Genomic DNA, 17,284 nt, shown 5'->3' with positions numbered 1-17,284 from the left:
GATCCGAGCTGTGTGCGCTCCTCAATGGCACGGAGACCTTCTAGTGTCAAAATCTGTCGCGGACAAACGAGTGGAAGAAGAATTTCGGCGCACAATGCGGCTCTGTTACAGAAAGGTGCTTTTCAGGCAAGGTTTCAGCGAAGACCTCCACGGATTCACTAAGAAGGGTTAACTCGCGATTTCAGGGGAGTCGCCCGGAATAGCGGTGGACACATCAGATGAATCAGAAAATGGATGGGTCCCGGAAGCCGCCAACGCTGAGCATCTGATGGGGTTCGACAACAATCAGACGGGGACACAAAAAGTTACTCAAGTCCTGCTGCATCACTCTGATCTGCCATTTGGTGCATTGTGACTTCTCGTTACATTCCGTCGCAATTGACGAGTCGTTAAACTTGAAAGAGAGCCATCCGTGATTTGCCTCCTAACTTCATTGACCACGTGAGCACCTCCCCGCTAAATCTGCGCAGATTCTGCTCCGTTGATGCGCTTTTCTCAAAGGAACCCCACAATGGCATTGCTAGATCCCGACGACAGATGCTCGCGCGGAGGCGGGACACGGTCACGCAGTGAATACAGTTATCGATTGTCTTCGCCTCCCCTCAATTAGGGTGTGACGTCAGGGCGGAAATTCTAGTCAGGCTGCATCTGAAGTTATTTTCGTCCTTAACGCGACAACGATGAGTTCCCCGATACTCATCATCATCGGATGGGAAAACTTCCTTAGATATTTCCAGAGTCAGTAACTTGCTCGCGCACTCTCTCAACTGCTCCCAGGGGCGCCGAGTATTATCCAGAAGGGGAAAACGGGGGTCACAAGCTCGAACGGATGCAAGGGAAACTTTCCGCTCCGTCTCCTCTTCTTTCCGCGGATGATGATCTGGGAACGGTTCGAAGGTCATCCGATTCTAGCCCAAATTTTCAGTTCAATTGCTATCGAAACGTTAATCAAAGACAACACAGTGGCCGATGGGAACAGCGCTCCGACCGGTTGTTGGAATCCTTCCACGTCACTCTGTGGGAAGAGTATTCCGTTTTGCATAACGGCGGAGATTAGTCGTCACCGGGGTCAGCAAATCGCTTGACAAGTTGAAACTGTGCGAACTTGTTAAGGCTATCGGATTTTGTCGAAGCGATGTGTCGACAGAGTCGTACCTATTCTCAGAGTAACCAACTCGGCCAGATATCATCAGGGAAGATCTTCAAGGTTCTTCGGTGTGGTGTTCCAGCGAAACGAGTTGGGTTCTGGGCTGGAACTGCTCGAACTAAATGCCACGGCTGTCGGCGCTGCGTTGAGACGCACCAAGCTTGGCCCAGATGAAGGACGGACCCCAAACGAGAACCGTTAAGAATACGACAGAAGACGAATCGAGGCGGATCGGTGAACCGCAAATGAACAAAGACAAGTCGCAGGTTAACAACTTCATCCGACTCGTACCCAGATGAATTTAATCGACCCTCAAGCTCCTCATTCACGGCTCGCGGCTCCGTGGTTTTCAGAAACACGCAACGTCGCCTCGTCAAACCGAGCGACCCTTAGCGCTGCCGTCGGTCGTAAGCGCCCTGAATCCTAAGCCATGGATAAAATGCGAGGTTAGGATCGTTCCAGAACTGATGGACTCGATGCGATGGTGCACACCTGATCGCGGAGGTGGCGAAACTAGCGCCAGAAACGAAAGCAGACTGATGTTCAATTTGAACGTACCGTTTAATGGATCTCTGACGAGAAAACTTCTGGTTGTCGGGGGCAGATGTAGTTTTCAGTATCCTAAACGAGTCGCGGACCGTGGAAATGGGACTGTTTATCGGCTTCCAAAAATCGTTCCGAAGCCTCGGCTGATTGAGTTTTGACCGTCCTCGCGCTGCCTCATCCTTCTCTGAGTGAGTTTATCAGATTGTCTGCTGAGACACTGATATCTTCGCGATTTACGTCCCCATGACCGTGACGGAAAAAGTCGAAAACGAGTGGAAGAAAACGATTTCGAATGGTTGTTCAACTCCGCTTCCAATGCTTCCTCTGGTGTCTGTTGACATCAGCTCCTAGCTGCATCCATTAGGAAGCTTTAATTACTTTCTCCTCGGCTCTGCTCCTTCCCGGTGTCTCATGGCTGTATTGAAAATTATTCTCATGACTCATGAGTTTCAAGTTATTTTCGAATCTGCGTCCCCTGCGCAATGTGGTGAGTTCATGATCATACAAGCAATCTCGTGAGAGTTATTCCGAATCGAAGTCGTACAAAAATAACTTGTGTTCTTTGTCCGTGTACATGGAGGCACAAGAAGAGATTAATTTTTATGATCCATTAGGGCGTTGGACGATCTACCCCATGAGCTGCGATTTTTTCGGGGTCGCGGGACTCACTCGGCGTGGTTGACAATGTTTTGAAAGCGAAAGTACATGCGAAAGACCATACACGAATGAGGTGTTGATTAAAAAGGACAACTTTTCTCACGAGGGTCGTGTCAACTTGAGCCACATGCAATTTCCGCTGGACGAACGAGTTTTTCTCATATCGGTCTCGGCTCGGGCAAGCAAAAGCCATAGAGATTCTCGCCATTCGAAAAGTACAAGATTGTCCCGCTTCCCTCATGCACTCGTTGACTAGTGATGATGATGTAGACACTGCCGCCGAATTCCCCGATTCCCGAAGTTTGGTAGGAATTTTCTGATCCGAGGATCTTTGCGTTCCTCTGATCCCCCGAGGAATTATCACATCGGCTTATGTTACTCCGTCGGTTGTTTCTCGAGACCAGATAACTGAAAAAGGTCGAATCGTTGCGCATTGTGGAAGGAACTTCCTTGGCTCCTCGCTCTAGCCACCGCGAGAGTCGCGCGCATACCCCCGGATATCTTCCACCATTTCGCTGCATCCATTCAGCCTCACGATCAGCATGCATTGACCGGAAGCTACGACCCCCGAGGATGTTTGACAGAAACGTCATGAGAGCCCCACGTCATAACTTTCTCACGCGCCTTTTCCCTTAATGAAGAAGTCACCTCTCGCTGTCACCGCTTCCGTTGCGGTCTTTGCTGTGCGCATTGTTGCCCGTGTTGAAAAGTCTAGAATTTGCAAACGGAATGTAACAAATACAGACTGAGGAAAAACCGCGAAGCGGTTTCTAGCCGTCCATTCCTGACAGTGGAGTGCCGCCATGTGTAGCTCGACCAGAAATTCCTCCGACATCCTTCAAAGCATCTTTCGGCTTCTGGGGTCGTGAGAAAAAGCGATACCGGATCCAATGAGAGGGTAGCAAACATCATTCAGCATTCAGTCTTTCTTCAGTCAGCTCTGCACAGAGTAAAAGTACTGGAGGAGCTCCTAATTGGCAAAGTCGGAAGTTCCCGCTTGCGATGGGAGTTGATCGCGATGGTGATTGTAGGGGCCGTACTCAATTCAGTGAAGTCAGGCACCTCACCAGCAAAGTAGGTGGCGGGCGATGCGATTGCACGCAGTGGTCAGAAGGGAATTGGGCGTGGATCGCCCCGCGAGTCGGGATTTTGGAAATTGGAGGCGATAGTATGGTTTTTCGAGGATTTTCGTCTCCCCCTTCGCCAATGTGAGTCACCCCGACTAGTAAGTCGATCATTCGATCATCTTGCTTCTGTGCGCACGCCTGATTGAGAAAATGTATTTCGAATAATAGTTTGGGAGGAACGTTACTGCCCCATTCTAAGCTCGATCTTCACAAGGATTCCTCTTCTCGATGATTGAACCACCGTGGCTGGCTTCCCGCTCGCCATCAAAATCCCATCGTATCCTTAGTGACATGCTGCTGTTCTCGTCCCTCACGTGGACCGAATACAATTTCTATGGCTCAGAATTATTCTCCGTCATGCTCCCCCTCTTCCGTTCTTAGGCTCATTTTTCCTCCGATTTTAATGTTTAGTTCAGAGAATTCGATCCGGCCATCTACCGAACTTCCGCTAACAGTCAACCTTATCGTCACCGGACGGGAGGGAACGGACAAAATTCATTGTGTTCACCTTGGCTTCCGATCAGTTCCGTCGAACGGGTCATATAAGCTATCGATCACCATCGTGGTCGGCTGGAAGTCGATTTCATCAATCCGACCAAACAAATGGTTATGTCGATAGCTCCCCAGAACCTGCTGCGAGCCGCTGCAGGAGAGCTGGTCTTGCTGACTACACGCAGGATCCTGGGATGCACCGCGGTGCCTTGAGCGCTCCTTTTCTTACGAGAACGCTTTGGGCGCTCTGGACTATCTGCGGGAGGGGGAAGGGGGTGGGCGACCTCTCGTCCGGTGAGCGTCACTTGTATAACGGGTCGGCTGCTAACTCGAAATCTTGCGAAAGAGCAGCCTGATACTCAGCCTCTTCTCTCGGAAGCGTATACCCTGCTTCCACCAATCCCTACGCAACACTCCGTGACGACGAGCGATCTCGTTGCTCAACGAGCGAGGGGTCTGCCCCTTCCGTGTTAATGGCCAATAAATTACCAATTAATTATAGTTTATTCAATCAGCAATTTTCCACAGTCATCGAAGTTCCAACATATAACACATATAACACAAAAACCACGGCGTCTCCATGCGTCGGCGTCCCTCGGATTCCCGGGCATATCTCCGCAGAGGACCCCTAGACAGACTCTCGCTGTCAGCTATGCGGACAACTCTGACCGAAAAAACTCCCCTGTTTCACTTCACGCTCAGCAGAACGATCAAGTGGACAGCAATCTGAATTCGATGCAAGATGCCACGTGTCCTTCTGCGTCGGTCCCGCCGCGAACTCAAGAAGAATAATGATCGATTAATTAAATCTCGATGGTATTAATAAGCGCGCTCATTGTTTATTCTCTTCCCGTGGCAGAGTTTTCGACTTGTTCTTATAATTTTCTGGACTCTATAATATACTTTGTCGTGTCATAATCTCTCCGCTCTATTAAAAAACAGCGGGTGTCTTCGTGCATCCTTCCATTCTCGTCTGCGACTCTCTCGCTAGTCTGACCTCGCGACATGCGTGAACGTAGCCTTTACACTTCGATCTACGTCTATTATCTTTAGTTGCAGGTCCTAAGGCGTAATAATACCTGAAATTCGAATATCCATCCGCGACGATCACCTCCCGGATTTGAAACAGCACGTCAATTTCTTCGATTCAATAATCTTCCCGGCTGTGACGGAGGCGAATCAGAGCCACACGCGGAGACATAGGCAAAACGAACGAAGTGGAGAATTATCCATTTCAAAGTAAATCAACATAATAGCCGCCAGCAAAACAAATTTTAAATACAATATGATGAAGTATCGGCGCATTGGGCTACGTCTTATAATGATAATATTGTTTCCAGTCCACAGTCATTCTCGTCTGAGGAAACAGCTGATTCCAGGAAATTATAGGCAACTCGAACCTAGTTTTGAATGTATTGCGGGTCACATCGTGATTCACCGGTCTGATGCGAAATCATATTGAAAAGCTCCATTGGTTGGTCGATTGAGCGACGCTTATGAATAATCCGAAATGGAAATATTAAGCAGCGATTAAGTTTTTTTTCAGAATGTGCCGGTGTTGTTTCTGTCATTGATACGACCCCGTTTCCCTCTGGATGCACCCGCAGAAAAACGGCACCATTGGCTCATGACCGGAGCTACGAGCTTTATGAGCTGTGGACGATCGTCGAACACACTCAACATTCACATCCCGACCCCCCCGGAAGCGAATTTCGGATTGACCGACTGCGGGGCGCGTCCGAGCGAGGAACCCGCGATTCGCTCACAACAGCGGGTGACATTCTCCAATCGCTGATGGGTTTGACAGTGCGTCGGAGGTCCTTTGCTCTACGGTCGTAGATGTAAGAGGCAATGAAAGATCCTATCGCGAGCTCCACTGCGTGTTTTCTGTCTGAGCTCCGATCTTTGTTCTCTGGAGGTCACTGCCACCCGTAAGACTCACAAGTAGGCACCGAACGGAGCAAAATACTCGCGTGATTCGCGTGCAGGGCTCGCGGTGATAGTAGGCGGCCTGGCGTTCCGATGAGTGGACGGTCAAGAAATTCAATCACAAAGGCGAATAATTCATGAAGCAGTTAATGGCTAAATGATGATGCTAAATTGAAGGGAGAGGCTTCGGAGGAACTTCGCGGGGAGGTGACGCTTCCTTGTCAGAGAGCGGGAAGAACCAGGGTGGGAGGCGGGGAGGCAGTGTGAGAGTGATTTGGCACATTTCGATGGATAACGGTTCCGAATACGATTCAATAATTATCGACCAGAGATGGAGGAACGAAAATAGGAATATTTCCGCTCCGAATTCCACACGCCGTCATCGAATCAGAGATCAGATCTGCCCGTGATTGTGAGTCTGAGCCACAGGTGTCGAAGCCATAGCCACCGGTCACAAACCCGTCCTCGGATGTGTTGCTCGAGCTCGATACTCGAGCGACTCCATATTTCGATTTCTTGGATCTAGGTGACTTATTCGCTCGTTCAAGCAGACTCGTTTTCGATGCAGGCTTCAGAAAGCGTAATCGTCATCAATCATCACACACGTGCTCACAGTCCGTTTAGGATTAGCCAACAATCAGCGACAGCTCGGAGGGTTTTCCTTCGATGAGCTCTGACCCCCTCTCCCGCATAGGAGCAGGTGGAGCGTAAAGAGCTGTGAACAGGCGGGCAGAAGTGAAGGCAACGACGTCCACGGGAGTAGGACGCAGTGAGGTTTGTGATTGACCTTCGCGGTTAATTGCCGCAGTTTCTTTGCCGCTGCATCTGTTCGTGATGTCATCGAGACAGTTCAGTACTGTATATCGAGAGTTCAATTCTAGGTAGCGATAGAAATCCACTTCGCCGTGCTATTGCCCAGCTTCATTGAGGAACATTTGACGCAGCTCCGTTCGGGGCTCCACACGCTCCTGATCCAGTAATCGACGAACACGAACCTGCGGGGGAGAAATCTTCATTACCGGAAGCCTTCTCCCGGTGACATCGACCAGATCTCCTACTGATTATTGCATCGAGTCTATGAATTTCTAATTCCACACCCTTGGATCGGGATGGCTCTCAGCTTACCTAAAACAGCGGATGTTGTGGCGGTTGGCTGAGACGTCTGCGAAGTCAGAGCTTGGCTCGACCCTTGACTAGAAGAGCCTTGCGATCCTTGTCGCTCGAGATTAACGCCGAGAGAACCTCCTGTGAGGGCTCCACCGGTGAGAGTCCCGAGAGTGTTATGTCGTTGCTCGTATTCGCAAACCTGAAGAGGGAACGGGTCGGCTACAGTTATTATACATTTGCACTAAGAAGGTAAGTTGAAGGGAATACCCGAGAACGGTTATTCGGGGGAGGACCAGACATCGAGGAATAGTCCACTCCGATTCCGTGATCGCGTCTGAATCCCAGACGGAGTCCATCGCGACAGAGACCCACAGCGGACTTCGCCCCTATCATTGGCCAACGACCATAATGATCTCATCGCTCTAGGAGCTAACCCGACTACAGGAGCCGGGGTGCGACCGGAAGCAGCGAACGCAAGTCAGCAGTCTTCGAAAGCTGGGAGCAGCTAATGACAAGAGCCTTCTCTGCATCTAATCACGGCCCAGCGAACGGCTACCCGGCCACGCGAATGGTCAGCCGGGCGGCCAACTCGTCTCGATATCCCACGAGCCACGAGATCCAAGCTAGCTTGACAGATATACGCAGGAGTCTACGAATACGAAAACGCTCAGGAGGGAAATCGTGATAGCGTACCTCCTGATAAATCAGAGCCTTCCACTGATCCACTGTGTGCTCGCGTTCGTCGACTGAATGGTCGTAAGAAGCTGGCGCCGGCGCATTTACCTCTTCCTCATCGTACCTGCGGACAGATATCATCAGAATCAACTCGAACGTAATCGCAGCCTCGACAGAGGAGGAGCATCGCATTGGCGAGGGTTTTTCGTCCGGACATGAACTCACCAAATATTGATGTAAGAATGTTCGAGAGCTTGGTCAACACTAATGCGTCGGTCGGGGTCTATGACAAGCATCTTGGAGAGGAGATCCCTAGCCTGGCTGGCTTTGAGCCTACTGTGCTCGGTCGAGTCGCCGGGGAACAGAACGTCTGGGAATAGCTTCTCGAACGAGTAGCCGGCGTATCGTGGCCGGTTTTCGACGTAGTTTCGCACAGTGGGCTGCAATCTCCTCATGAATTCTCTGCTCGGTGTGCCCAGTTGCTCAATAATCTTGTTCCACTGGTCTATATGGTCAGATCCCGGGAACAAGACGGCGCCTCTGATCATTTCACCCATGATGCAGCCGACCGACCAAATGTCCACATTTTCCTTGTAACCCATCCCTAGAATAACCTCCGGTGCGCGATAATAGCGCGTCACTACGTACGGGGTCATCATGAAACTCGTACCAGCTGTCCGCGCCAGACCAAAGTCCAGGATTTTTAAGGTACAGTCACTCTTTACCACGATGTTGGACGGTTTCAGATCACGATGGATTATCCCTGTGGCAAAGGTGACGGCTCGATTAGATCGTATCATTCTCGGGAATCGAGTCAATCACAACAAAAACAGCGTCGGTCTGTCTCCGTTGAGCCGACGCCGGGCTTCGATACGATGGGACGATAAGCAGAGCGAATTTCACTCACCGGCAGAGTGTAAGTGCTTTATTCCACAAAGCGTTTGATAAAGAAGGTATGACATCCTCTCATGATCCAAGTCCATCTGTATCACCTATGGGAGGAGAAGAGGTTTCTGAGCGGTGGAATTTTCTCCATGCTCGGGGGCAGAGCCGGCGCTGCGGAGCACGAGTTCCCGGAATGCGAAAGCTGTTCCGCAGTGGCTCGTTTCGCGGTTCTCGCATTAGTTTCGGCGACCCATTATCATTGACCTCTCCGCATGTCGGCGGAGTTTGGCTTCCGGAGTCGATCACGGTCACGCTTGTTGTGACCGCAGTCATAGAAAGAGGTCTCGACGAGCGAAGATGGAAGAATTATATTTTGGGGCACCTCGAAATTCGAAGCTCCTCTGATCCCGGCTCTGAATCTGACGTTTCCCCCTCTACCGAATCTCGATGAGTCTCGCAGAATCGGGGTATAGGGGAAATTCATGAGCGATTTGCCGAGGAATAATTATCCTCGAGGTTCACATGGACTCGCTCGACTGACAATCGGAACAAGAAACGGGAGGACGGACGGAAAGTTACTTTCTCTTACCTGGCAAAGGTTGGCATCCATCAATTCCATGACAAGATACACATCACTGAACTCCTCCAGGGACTGTTGAGGGGTGAACGCGTTCAGCAGGCCTGGAAAGACAGATTCTTGAATAGATTCCTGTGCCCAATCCTGGTCTAAAGCGGCAGACGTCTACACGGTCCTCCCACGAGTGTCACGGAAACTCCATGGAAAGTGGGTTATCCCGTCTCAAACATCTCGCTCTGAGAAACGTTGCGGCTCCCGTCACCTCAGTGACCGTGTATGTACATATATGTCCCGTTTCGACACGTCGGGTCCGTGCTCCGCATGATTTTCCGATAAATAATTCATGATCCGATTCGTCCCATCCGCCGGATTCCAGCCGGTGGACTCGTAGAATGCGTCGCGCAAGCAAAACTCCAGTAGAGAAACCCACCGCAGTCCCCGAACTGTGAAACGCTTCAGAGAACGACTTTCCTGTGGGAGAATTAATTGAATGCGGTCGGGACGCGGTCGTTTCACCCCGGGGAAGAGAATCGACAGGAAATGTCACGTCCTGACCTAAGCCCCCAGTTTCTCCCGGCACACGAATATGGCGCTGAAGCGTACGATTCCCGTCATCCGGGACATGAATGGATACGAATTTCGAGTCCGACTCGTGAAGATTCATGGGAAGTGAATTATTCGAGTGAGAATATTCCGAAGCGGGAGTCATTCGCGAGTCAACAGCGGAGGTTGCCCTTAAGAGCGATGCGAGCTAATTTGAACGCCTACGTAGCTGTAGTGAGCAAAAAGTACTGAGCTCGAATTCATGCAACATGCTATCGAGATCACGCGAAGATCGCTACGTGTGTGGTTATGAGAATCGATTAAGCCCTCGCACGGCGATCTATCCGGGAGCCACAAGCTTCGCACACCGGCTGGATCAGATACTGAAGGGCTCACAGGGAGTTGGAAATTTGTTTCTTCTCTAGTTTTTCGATTTTCTCCCCACGAATTCGCGCACAAAAATAGATTGCGATGCTGCAACTCGCAACGTATCGTTGAGCGCGCCCAATAGCGATCTCGTCTGAGCGATCGAGTCGATTTGTTCATCCGGAGACGGCCATAGTGCCGTTTCCGGTACATTTGGGAGGAACAGGAAAGTTGGAATTGAACAAGGGCGGGGCCAGAGCGAAATGAGCTAAAAGTCACTTACCGATAATATTCTTGTGCGAAACCAGTTTCATGAGTTTGAACTCGCGATAAGCGCGTTTGGCGTGGGTCACATTTTGGAACGGCCGGGAGAGCTTTTTGATGGCCACATTCTTGCCGGTCATCGAGTCGTATGCGGCACTGTAATGAATTTTTTTCTTTCGTTAGAGAGCCACGGAAAGGGGCAAACGGAGACTCTCTCAGGCACTGATCGATATTCTCCAGGTCGGACGCTCCGAAATTGGTCTCCGCCGATGCAGACATGCTCGACGGATTCGAGGAGCGGAATACTTCCGAGTAATTTCCCGCGAGCCCTGATACAAGCTAATAAAATCTGCTCCACGATGGTACCAGGACTTAACGGTGGCCCGAAAACCTCCGCTGGCGACGACAGGAACGCTTTGTCCTCAAAACAAAAGACGACTACGGCGAAAACTTCTCGACCGAGACAACAAGGACAATGATGACGTCGGTACCGACAGCGATCCCCGTACCCTTCAGCTCCTCGAAAAATCTCCCAACGGTTCCATTTTCCCGTTCTCAACCATCGTGGGACGCACCCGATCAGCGTCTTGCCGTCTCTACCGAAGTCAGCCATGACATGAGAGAGAGGTAGCTCAGTGACAAAAATCGCGAAAGAGGAATGTTGCTCAGATTCGAACCAGACAGGTAGGATAATGAAACGAGCAGTAATTCGGCTCACCATACGATTCCTTGCGCTCCCGAACCGATCGACTTGAGATTTTGGTAACGACGTAGAATAGTGAAGGCGGTGTCGCCCACTTCCACGGTGTAGAACAGGGACGAAGGCTTCACCGACATTTTTCCGGAAATTTCGACAGCTGTCCTAATGAGTTGGCTAGGTAGGCCTGGCACCAGGCGACGACGATATTGTTTCAGGCGCTGCGAAGAACCTGACCCTGCAATGAATTCCGCTAATGACTGACCGACCTGCTGATAGATCAGCATACGCTTCAAAAACCTATTGACCGGCATTCGTCTACGAGCTTCAATGGATGAGTGCGACCGAAAGGAATCGCGGGATCCGACTAGCTAATTAGTCGCACGCATTCCCGAAAGCACTCTATCCCAGAGGACGAAGAGCTTGCCGTGGATGCCTCGTATGCCAGACATTGCGCGATCGAAACTCGAGCTCATTTTTCTCGAGCGGCTTGCTTACCGGGCCATCGGTTCTTAGGTGCTCAAGTCGATGATCTAATCCGTGTCCCGCGGCCCGTGAGATGGGCGGCTGTGTTGGGATGGTTTCTTAACATCTGAAACGTAATTATTCGATACAGTATTCAGTTCGCTCGCCTCTCGAAATCGACTCACTGGTCGACGACATAGATTCGAATTTCTGCTCTACGTCTACGGAAAGCTTGTCGTCCGGATTTGTCGAGGACACCCATGAAGTTTTCACCGTACTTTCGGGAAGAGGGTGGAATTCAAAGTGAAATTCGAGAGAATCCCTCCGGGGGAACCTTTCGAGCTTAGCACGAGTCAGAGTGTGATAAGTCATCATTACCGAATTGATAATAGCGAATCGAAAACTCGGAGCCGACTGAGGATTCTGCTCATATATCTGTTCTGACTCTCTCCATGCCAAACAGTCGAGTATAATGATGCGGAATCGTTGCCGAGGAATTCACAAGTATGTGCATAGATCTCCACAGCAGCAACCATGTTGGGGAAACAGGCTCAATCGAACACATCCATATTATGGTTTGCAGCGAAAGAATTCCTGCTGGGCTCCAATTCTGCCCGGGGCCAGAGCGACCACGGTAATTGCGCTCAGGCAGGTGAGCTGAAGGCAATGCGAAGCTCGGTATTGTGTTACTGACAAATGCAGCAGCAAGTCTGCACGCAGCCCCGCTTGTGAGCCAAGTGGTAGATGCTCGACTCGGGAGCTCCCAGCTCCGGAATCGAAGTGGAAAACATGCAGAGCAGCCCTAGCTTTCAGGTGTACCGCTCGAGGGATCAGATATCGTATCTCCTCGACGCGAGCTTCAAAGAGAGGAACCAAGCTCGAGAAAACCTCATGCATCGATCGATGAGCGCCGACGACGAAAACGTGAGGGATCGAACTTCGGTATCGTTCATGGCAGGCAGGCTGAGCCTCTTCATCGGAGCTGTTCTAGGAACGACATTCTCAGTCAGGGCGTTTTCCGGTGCGCGAAGAATGTCGACCCATGGAAATTCGCTGCGGGCTCCGAAGCGCCGAACACAAGAGCACACCTTCGCCACCACTATGTGATAAGGGTTTCATCGAGAAAGCCCGGCGGAAAGCCGGAGACGGTTTAATGAAAAACTTCAGAATATTAGTGACAGAGGGGATATCGGGACGGAATGACGTGAACCCCGGCTGGATCCCGCTGTGGCAATAGGATATCGTCTCGGTCGGCGACGGAGCCGCTGCCATTGTTCAAGTCGCTGCTCTTGAAATACTCTCGAAGGGAATGCATCGTGCAAACTAAGGTAGACGACATGCTTATCTGCACCGCATCTCCACAGGGTCGACGGAGGGTCTCGGAGCCGTCATCCGCACCTGTTTACCGTGACCGCTAACACTTCGACGGTGTCGTCGTGCGGTCGGGAGTAGACGACGGATACAGCAGTCAGATAAGCTGACGATAGTCCCATTGTTTCAATTTCTGAATACGTCACAATGATGGGGATATAAAGCCGTTTTCCATTGAATCGAAGCCCTCCTACCCCGGCTCACGTTCCCGCGAGTTGGAAATTCACGATCTCCAGGAGCGGGGTTCGTTCTTGTTAGAGATGTCTCCCGTCGGCCATAAGCTTTTGGTATACGTCATAGAACACTCCTAGAGCATTCCAGGATAACCTCGACGGTCATCGTTCCGAATCGGAGCACATACACCGGAGAGAAAGATCTCGAGCGCAGATGATGTGCGAGGATATGGTTCTCCTCGAGAAGAACAACAATTACACGTATCCGCTGCTGGCGCCGTTGCTGCTCGCAGTGTCTCAGCTGAGGGCAGAGCAGCTTTTTTAAGCAAACACTGAAGCTCTGGGAGTGCAGTCCCCGATTTGAGGCATGCGGACTATTTCTGGAATCCGGGGGCGCTCTTGCACGGGACGGAACGCTCCCAAGCCGTCCCCGAGAGAAACTGAACGGGAACTCACGATCGGAGGACTTCCGGAGCGATGAGAATGCGCTCCTCTTTCGAACTTACGGGAATCCTAGAGGCCCGAGTCGGACGGGCCTTGCAAGAGAAGCTCTGCACCGCCGTAACGGGTCGAAGTCTGTCGTCGACAAAAGTATAGCACACAGCCGCGGCCGCCTCAGGGGAAGAAGCACTTGGAATCAGAAACCTGCCAATGCCTGCCGGACGGCATTTCTCCGCGAAAGCTAGGCGGCCATTTTGGCAAATGGCGCTGTAGTCAGCTCGGCGCGCGCAGCTCTCGAAACTCAGAAAATCTTCGGGATGAGAAATCCGAAAGATATCGGACTCCGATCCTCAGAGCATGGGGTCTAATGGGAACCTAGTCCGAAGATTATCCAATTCCAATCCACACCCACAGAGCATGGAGCCTTCCCAAATTTGATAGACATCAGACTTCTATCCCTAGAGCTCAGAGCCTCATGAGAATCAAGTCCGATAATCATCGGACCCCCATCCACAGAGCATGGAGCCTTACGAGAATCAAGTCAGAAAATCATCGGAGTCCTATCCTCAGAGCATGGAGCCGTATGAGAACCAAGTCCGAAAATCATTGGACTACCATCCACATTCACAGAGCATGGAGCCTGGAGCCCCATGAGAGCCAAGTCCGAGAACTACTTTCATGAATGGATTTCTTCTGTCTGGTATGAGGGGGCACTTGAGGTGGTGACGGAGCCGAAGAGATGAGCCCTCTGCATTGGCCCAGGTCGCCGAGTGAAATCAAGACTTTGCTTTCGCTGAGATGGAGCGGGCTCCTGCAAGCGCCCCCTCATACCAGACAGGAGGAATGCGTTCATAATAGTAAACACAGAGTTCTCTATCATGTCCGTGCACCCGCCGCGGTAGGACGCAAATTACGGAACGCTGATGCTGTACTGAGTGAGGGTTGAGGTCTTATTCGGGATGTTGCACGGATCGACGTTCGCTCCATCGCTACGCAAGTGCCACCATCAGCACCGCACATACCGTGTGACACGACATTAATTGTCGGCTTCTGTTCCCGACGATTACTTTCAACCCTTCGTGCGCGATCGCTATCGAACATTCGGTTCCGGCTTTTGTTCGCTGAGTTTACCCTGTGCACGGTTCGGTCGCAGTGCGCAACAGAAGTCAGCGATATGTTCGGTTTGGGGCCGAAACCCATTTTAGCGTTTTTCGCTGATCTTCGGCCGATAACGTCTACGGGAACGAAAACCGAGATTTGGACACCCGGCTTGGACACCCCACTCGATCCTGAAGGAACCTTGTTATCATTTATGTAGAAGTACTCAACCGAAGATCAGCGAAAAACGCTAAAATAGGATTTGCCCGCAAGTCGAACACTGTGAGCTGGACCTTCTTTTCTCATGATTTTCTGTTATCGTCGGCTGATGAAGAAACCAGCATGACGCGAGTGACAAAATCCCCCCGCGATGGGAAGCGTCGAGGGACCTTCGTCACTGACGAATCGGAGCGGCTGCTATTCAGCACCATAAGCCTCTACTTTGAAAAGTGCGTCGGCTTGACGTACACAGATGTTGACGGGACTGCACCATGAGGAAACAATAGCGACAACGCTGATACCCTCCCCCGTACATATCAGGCCGACGAGTGATCAGCGAGTGACCGAAGAAGCTTTCATGACCAGATGAGATTCCTGAAGAGTCTGATTAGGTACTTGAGATTTCGGAGAAGAATCTGAATCCTAACTGTCCGTCTCGATTTATTCCCAGGCATTGAAGGATATCGGTATCGGTGACCGAGCCGAAGGTATGGTAGTTGAGGGGCTCAGGAGAGACCCCATCACAATGACTGTCCTGGTCGGAGAGAGTATCCTCGAAGACCTCAAGGACGAGAGGATCCTCGTGGGTCTCATCGGTAGGCAGTGTCTGCTACGCGAGAAGAGGAGACTTGCGGCGAAACACGCCGGGAAAATCGACCAGATAATGCTGGAAACTGATGCATTGTATGTGCATCTGCTCCTAGAAATAGGAATGACGAACTTGCGCGACGAGGATTCCCGAGCGTGGAGGGTCAAGGATCCCGGAGACGAGATCATTAAAGTGATAAAGGATGCCATATAACACGAAAAAATCGTCTCAGTGACCCGGGTGAATCTCCCAGAGAAAGAGGACTTGGCCCAATCGGCGATTGAGGTCAATGAAATGGTCGAGCAATGGGCCGACACGGAACCTGATAAGGTTCCAATCCTCAATCTCCGGGTAACTTATTTGAATAAGCTCTTATTCAATAACGATCGCCTGACAAAACAAGGCAGCCAGAAGACGAGTAAAAACTCGTATCCTGGTACATCAAAAAACTCCTCCTCGGTCAGACTGGGGAGGACGAATTGAAGGCTCATATGAAGAAAATGAGGAATGGATATCAGGAGACTGAGACATTAAAGAAGGAAAAAAAGGGCAGAGGATACTGCCCAAACGGGAGGTCCTAGCGGTAGCCAGGGCCACTCCGGTAGAGGGGCGGGCAGCGGGATAGCTGCACGCGGTCGAGGTCGCGGGAGAAGGGGCAGGATCGCCCCATACTCTCGTGCTACGCACAGGGGAACGAGCCCAGGACAGGGCCGCCCCAACTGACGGCCAAACCCCCCAAGAGCCACATCAGAGGATTCGGGGCAAGCATCGAGGAAAGGAGCCAGAAGCCGACGGAAGAAGGAATCTCCAAAAATAAATAATGACGTCGCTGTTGAACACTTTGAAATCAGAATCGGTGTTCTCGATCGGGGGAGGGGGCAGAACAAAGAGCAAATGGAAATGCGTAGTCGAGGAGATATTCACCGATCTCGACAAGAAGGACGGATCGGTGAAAAGAGGAGTTATATTCGCCAATGAAACGTGGCTAATGAATGAAGAATGTCCACCAGAAATTCCCCAGTACGAGTGGTTTGTGAGCAACCGCGAGGGGAGAACAGGGAAACACGCGGAAGCCGGGTTGGGAATTCTCACCCCGGTGGAACCAGGCCCAGTAATTTCCTAAAAGAGGGGAAGAGACTTCATGGCCTTGAGGACAGAACTACGAGGATCGGAATGGAGTGGGGAGACGCGCGTAGTGATTGGGGGCGACAAGAATGCGCACATGAACCAATTCGCAGAAGTGGAAGATTCCAGAGGTTGGCTGTTGAAGGATTTCGCGAGCCAGAATGTGCTCGTCATAGTTAATGCCCCCGGAAAATTTGAAGGGAAATTCACTCTGGAGAACGCGGTAATCGACGATGTACTGTGCAACGAAACAGCCTACAGCAAACTCTGGGGTATGGAGATTGATGAGGAGAGATTGAGAATCTAGATCTCCCTATGATTTCCGGAGATTCGGGAGCTGACCCAAACGCCATCTGCCAATATAGCTTTCCGGCTTTCGCAGAGAAATGCCGTCCGGCAGGTATTGACAATTGACAGGTTTCTGAAGTCTGCTTGGAGCACAACGGGAGCACTAGCTCTTCCGCTCCAGTCCAAGTCAGCAGACTTCTCCTTTTTCAAGCAGCGCCAAAATTCGAAAGCCGAGCTGACAGCGCAAGAGGCCGGCAGGCTTCCCGAGCACGGCTCGATTTGACGTATTCTCGAACGGACTTTCACATCAGGTCCGACAGCGATTCAAATAGCTCGAACGAAATGAGGGATAGATATACCTTCTGAGCTTCCATCTGAAACGCGTTGAGATGAAACATGATTTCGTAGCGTTTTCACATCGATGGAGAGGTCATTATGGTTTTCTTTGACCGAATGGAGGACGAAACTTCGTCGCATTGGTTCACAACCCCCCTTTCGGAAGA

General features: G+C 51.1%; 1 protein-coding gene across 1 annotated transcript; it reads right to left on the bottom strand.

Annotated features, from left to right (window-relative positions):
• Positions 1-5,513: 5,513 nt before the first annotated feature.
• On the bottom strand, positions 5,514-13,705 carry bsk (mitogen-activated protein kinase dJNK). The gene is made up of 10 exons (XM_003743027.1): positions 13,528-13,705; positions 11,511-11,604; positions 11,034-11,250; positions 10,335-10,471; positions 9,155-9,246; positions 8,588-8,672; positions 7,906-8,443; positions 7,699-7,804; positions 7,024-7,204; positions 5,514-6,893 (listed from the first exon to the last, which is right to left on the bottom strand). The coding sequence occupies exons 3-10, from the start codon at positions 11,150-11,152 to the stop codon at positions 6,820-6,822; spliced, it is 1,332 nt and encodes a 443-aa protein (XP_003743075.1). The 5' UTR covers positions 11,153-11,250; positions 11,511-11,604; positions 13,528-13,705; the 3' UTR covers positions 5,514-6,819.
• Between the last annotated feature and the right edge of the window lie 3,579 nt (positions 13,706-17,284).

The sequence above is a fragment of the Galendromus occidentalis genome, unplaced genomic scaffold (assembly GCF_000255335.2).
Source record: "Galendromus occidentalis unplaced genomic scaffold, Mocc_1.1 scf7180000077438, whole genome shotgun sequence".
Taxonomy (NCBI): Eukaryota; Metazoa; Arthropoda; class Arachnida; order Mesostigmata; family Phytoseiidae; genus Galendromus; species Galendromus occidentalis.
The sequence above is the reverse complement of the archived record's forward strand: the minus strand, read 5'-3'. Positions and strand labels throughout refer to the sequence as shown.

Coding starts and splice junctions, on each gene's coding strand:
- bsk (XM_003743027.1), bottom strand. CDS start 11,152: ATGTCGGTGAAGCCTTCGTCCCTGTTCTACACCGTGGAAGTGGGCGAC. Junction 9,247..10,334: donor TTCGCACAAGAATATTATCG/GTAAGTGACTTT, acceptor CTGTCTTTCCAG/GCCTGCTGAACGCGTTCACC. Junction 7,205..7,698: donor AGGCTCTGATTTATCAGGAG/GTACGCTATCAC, acceptor TTCCCTCTTCAG/GTTTGCGAATACGAGCAACG.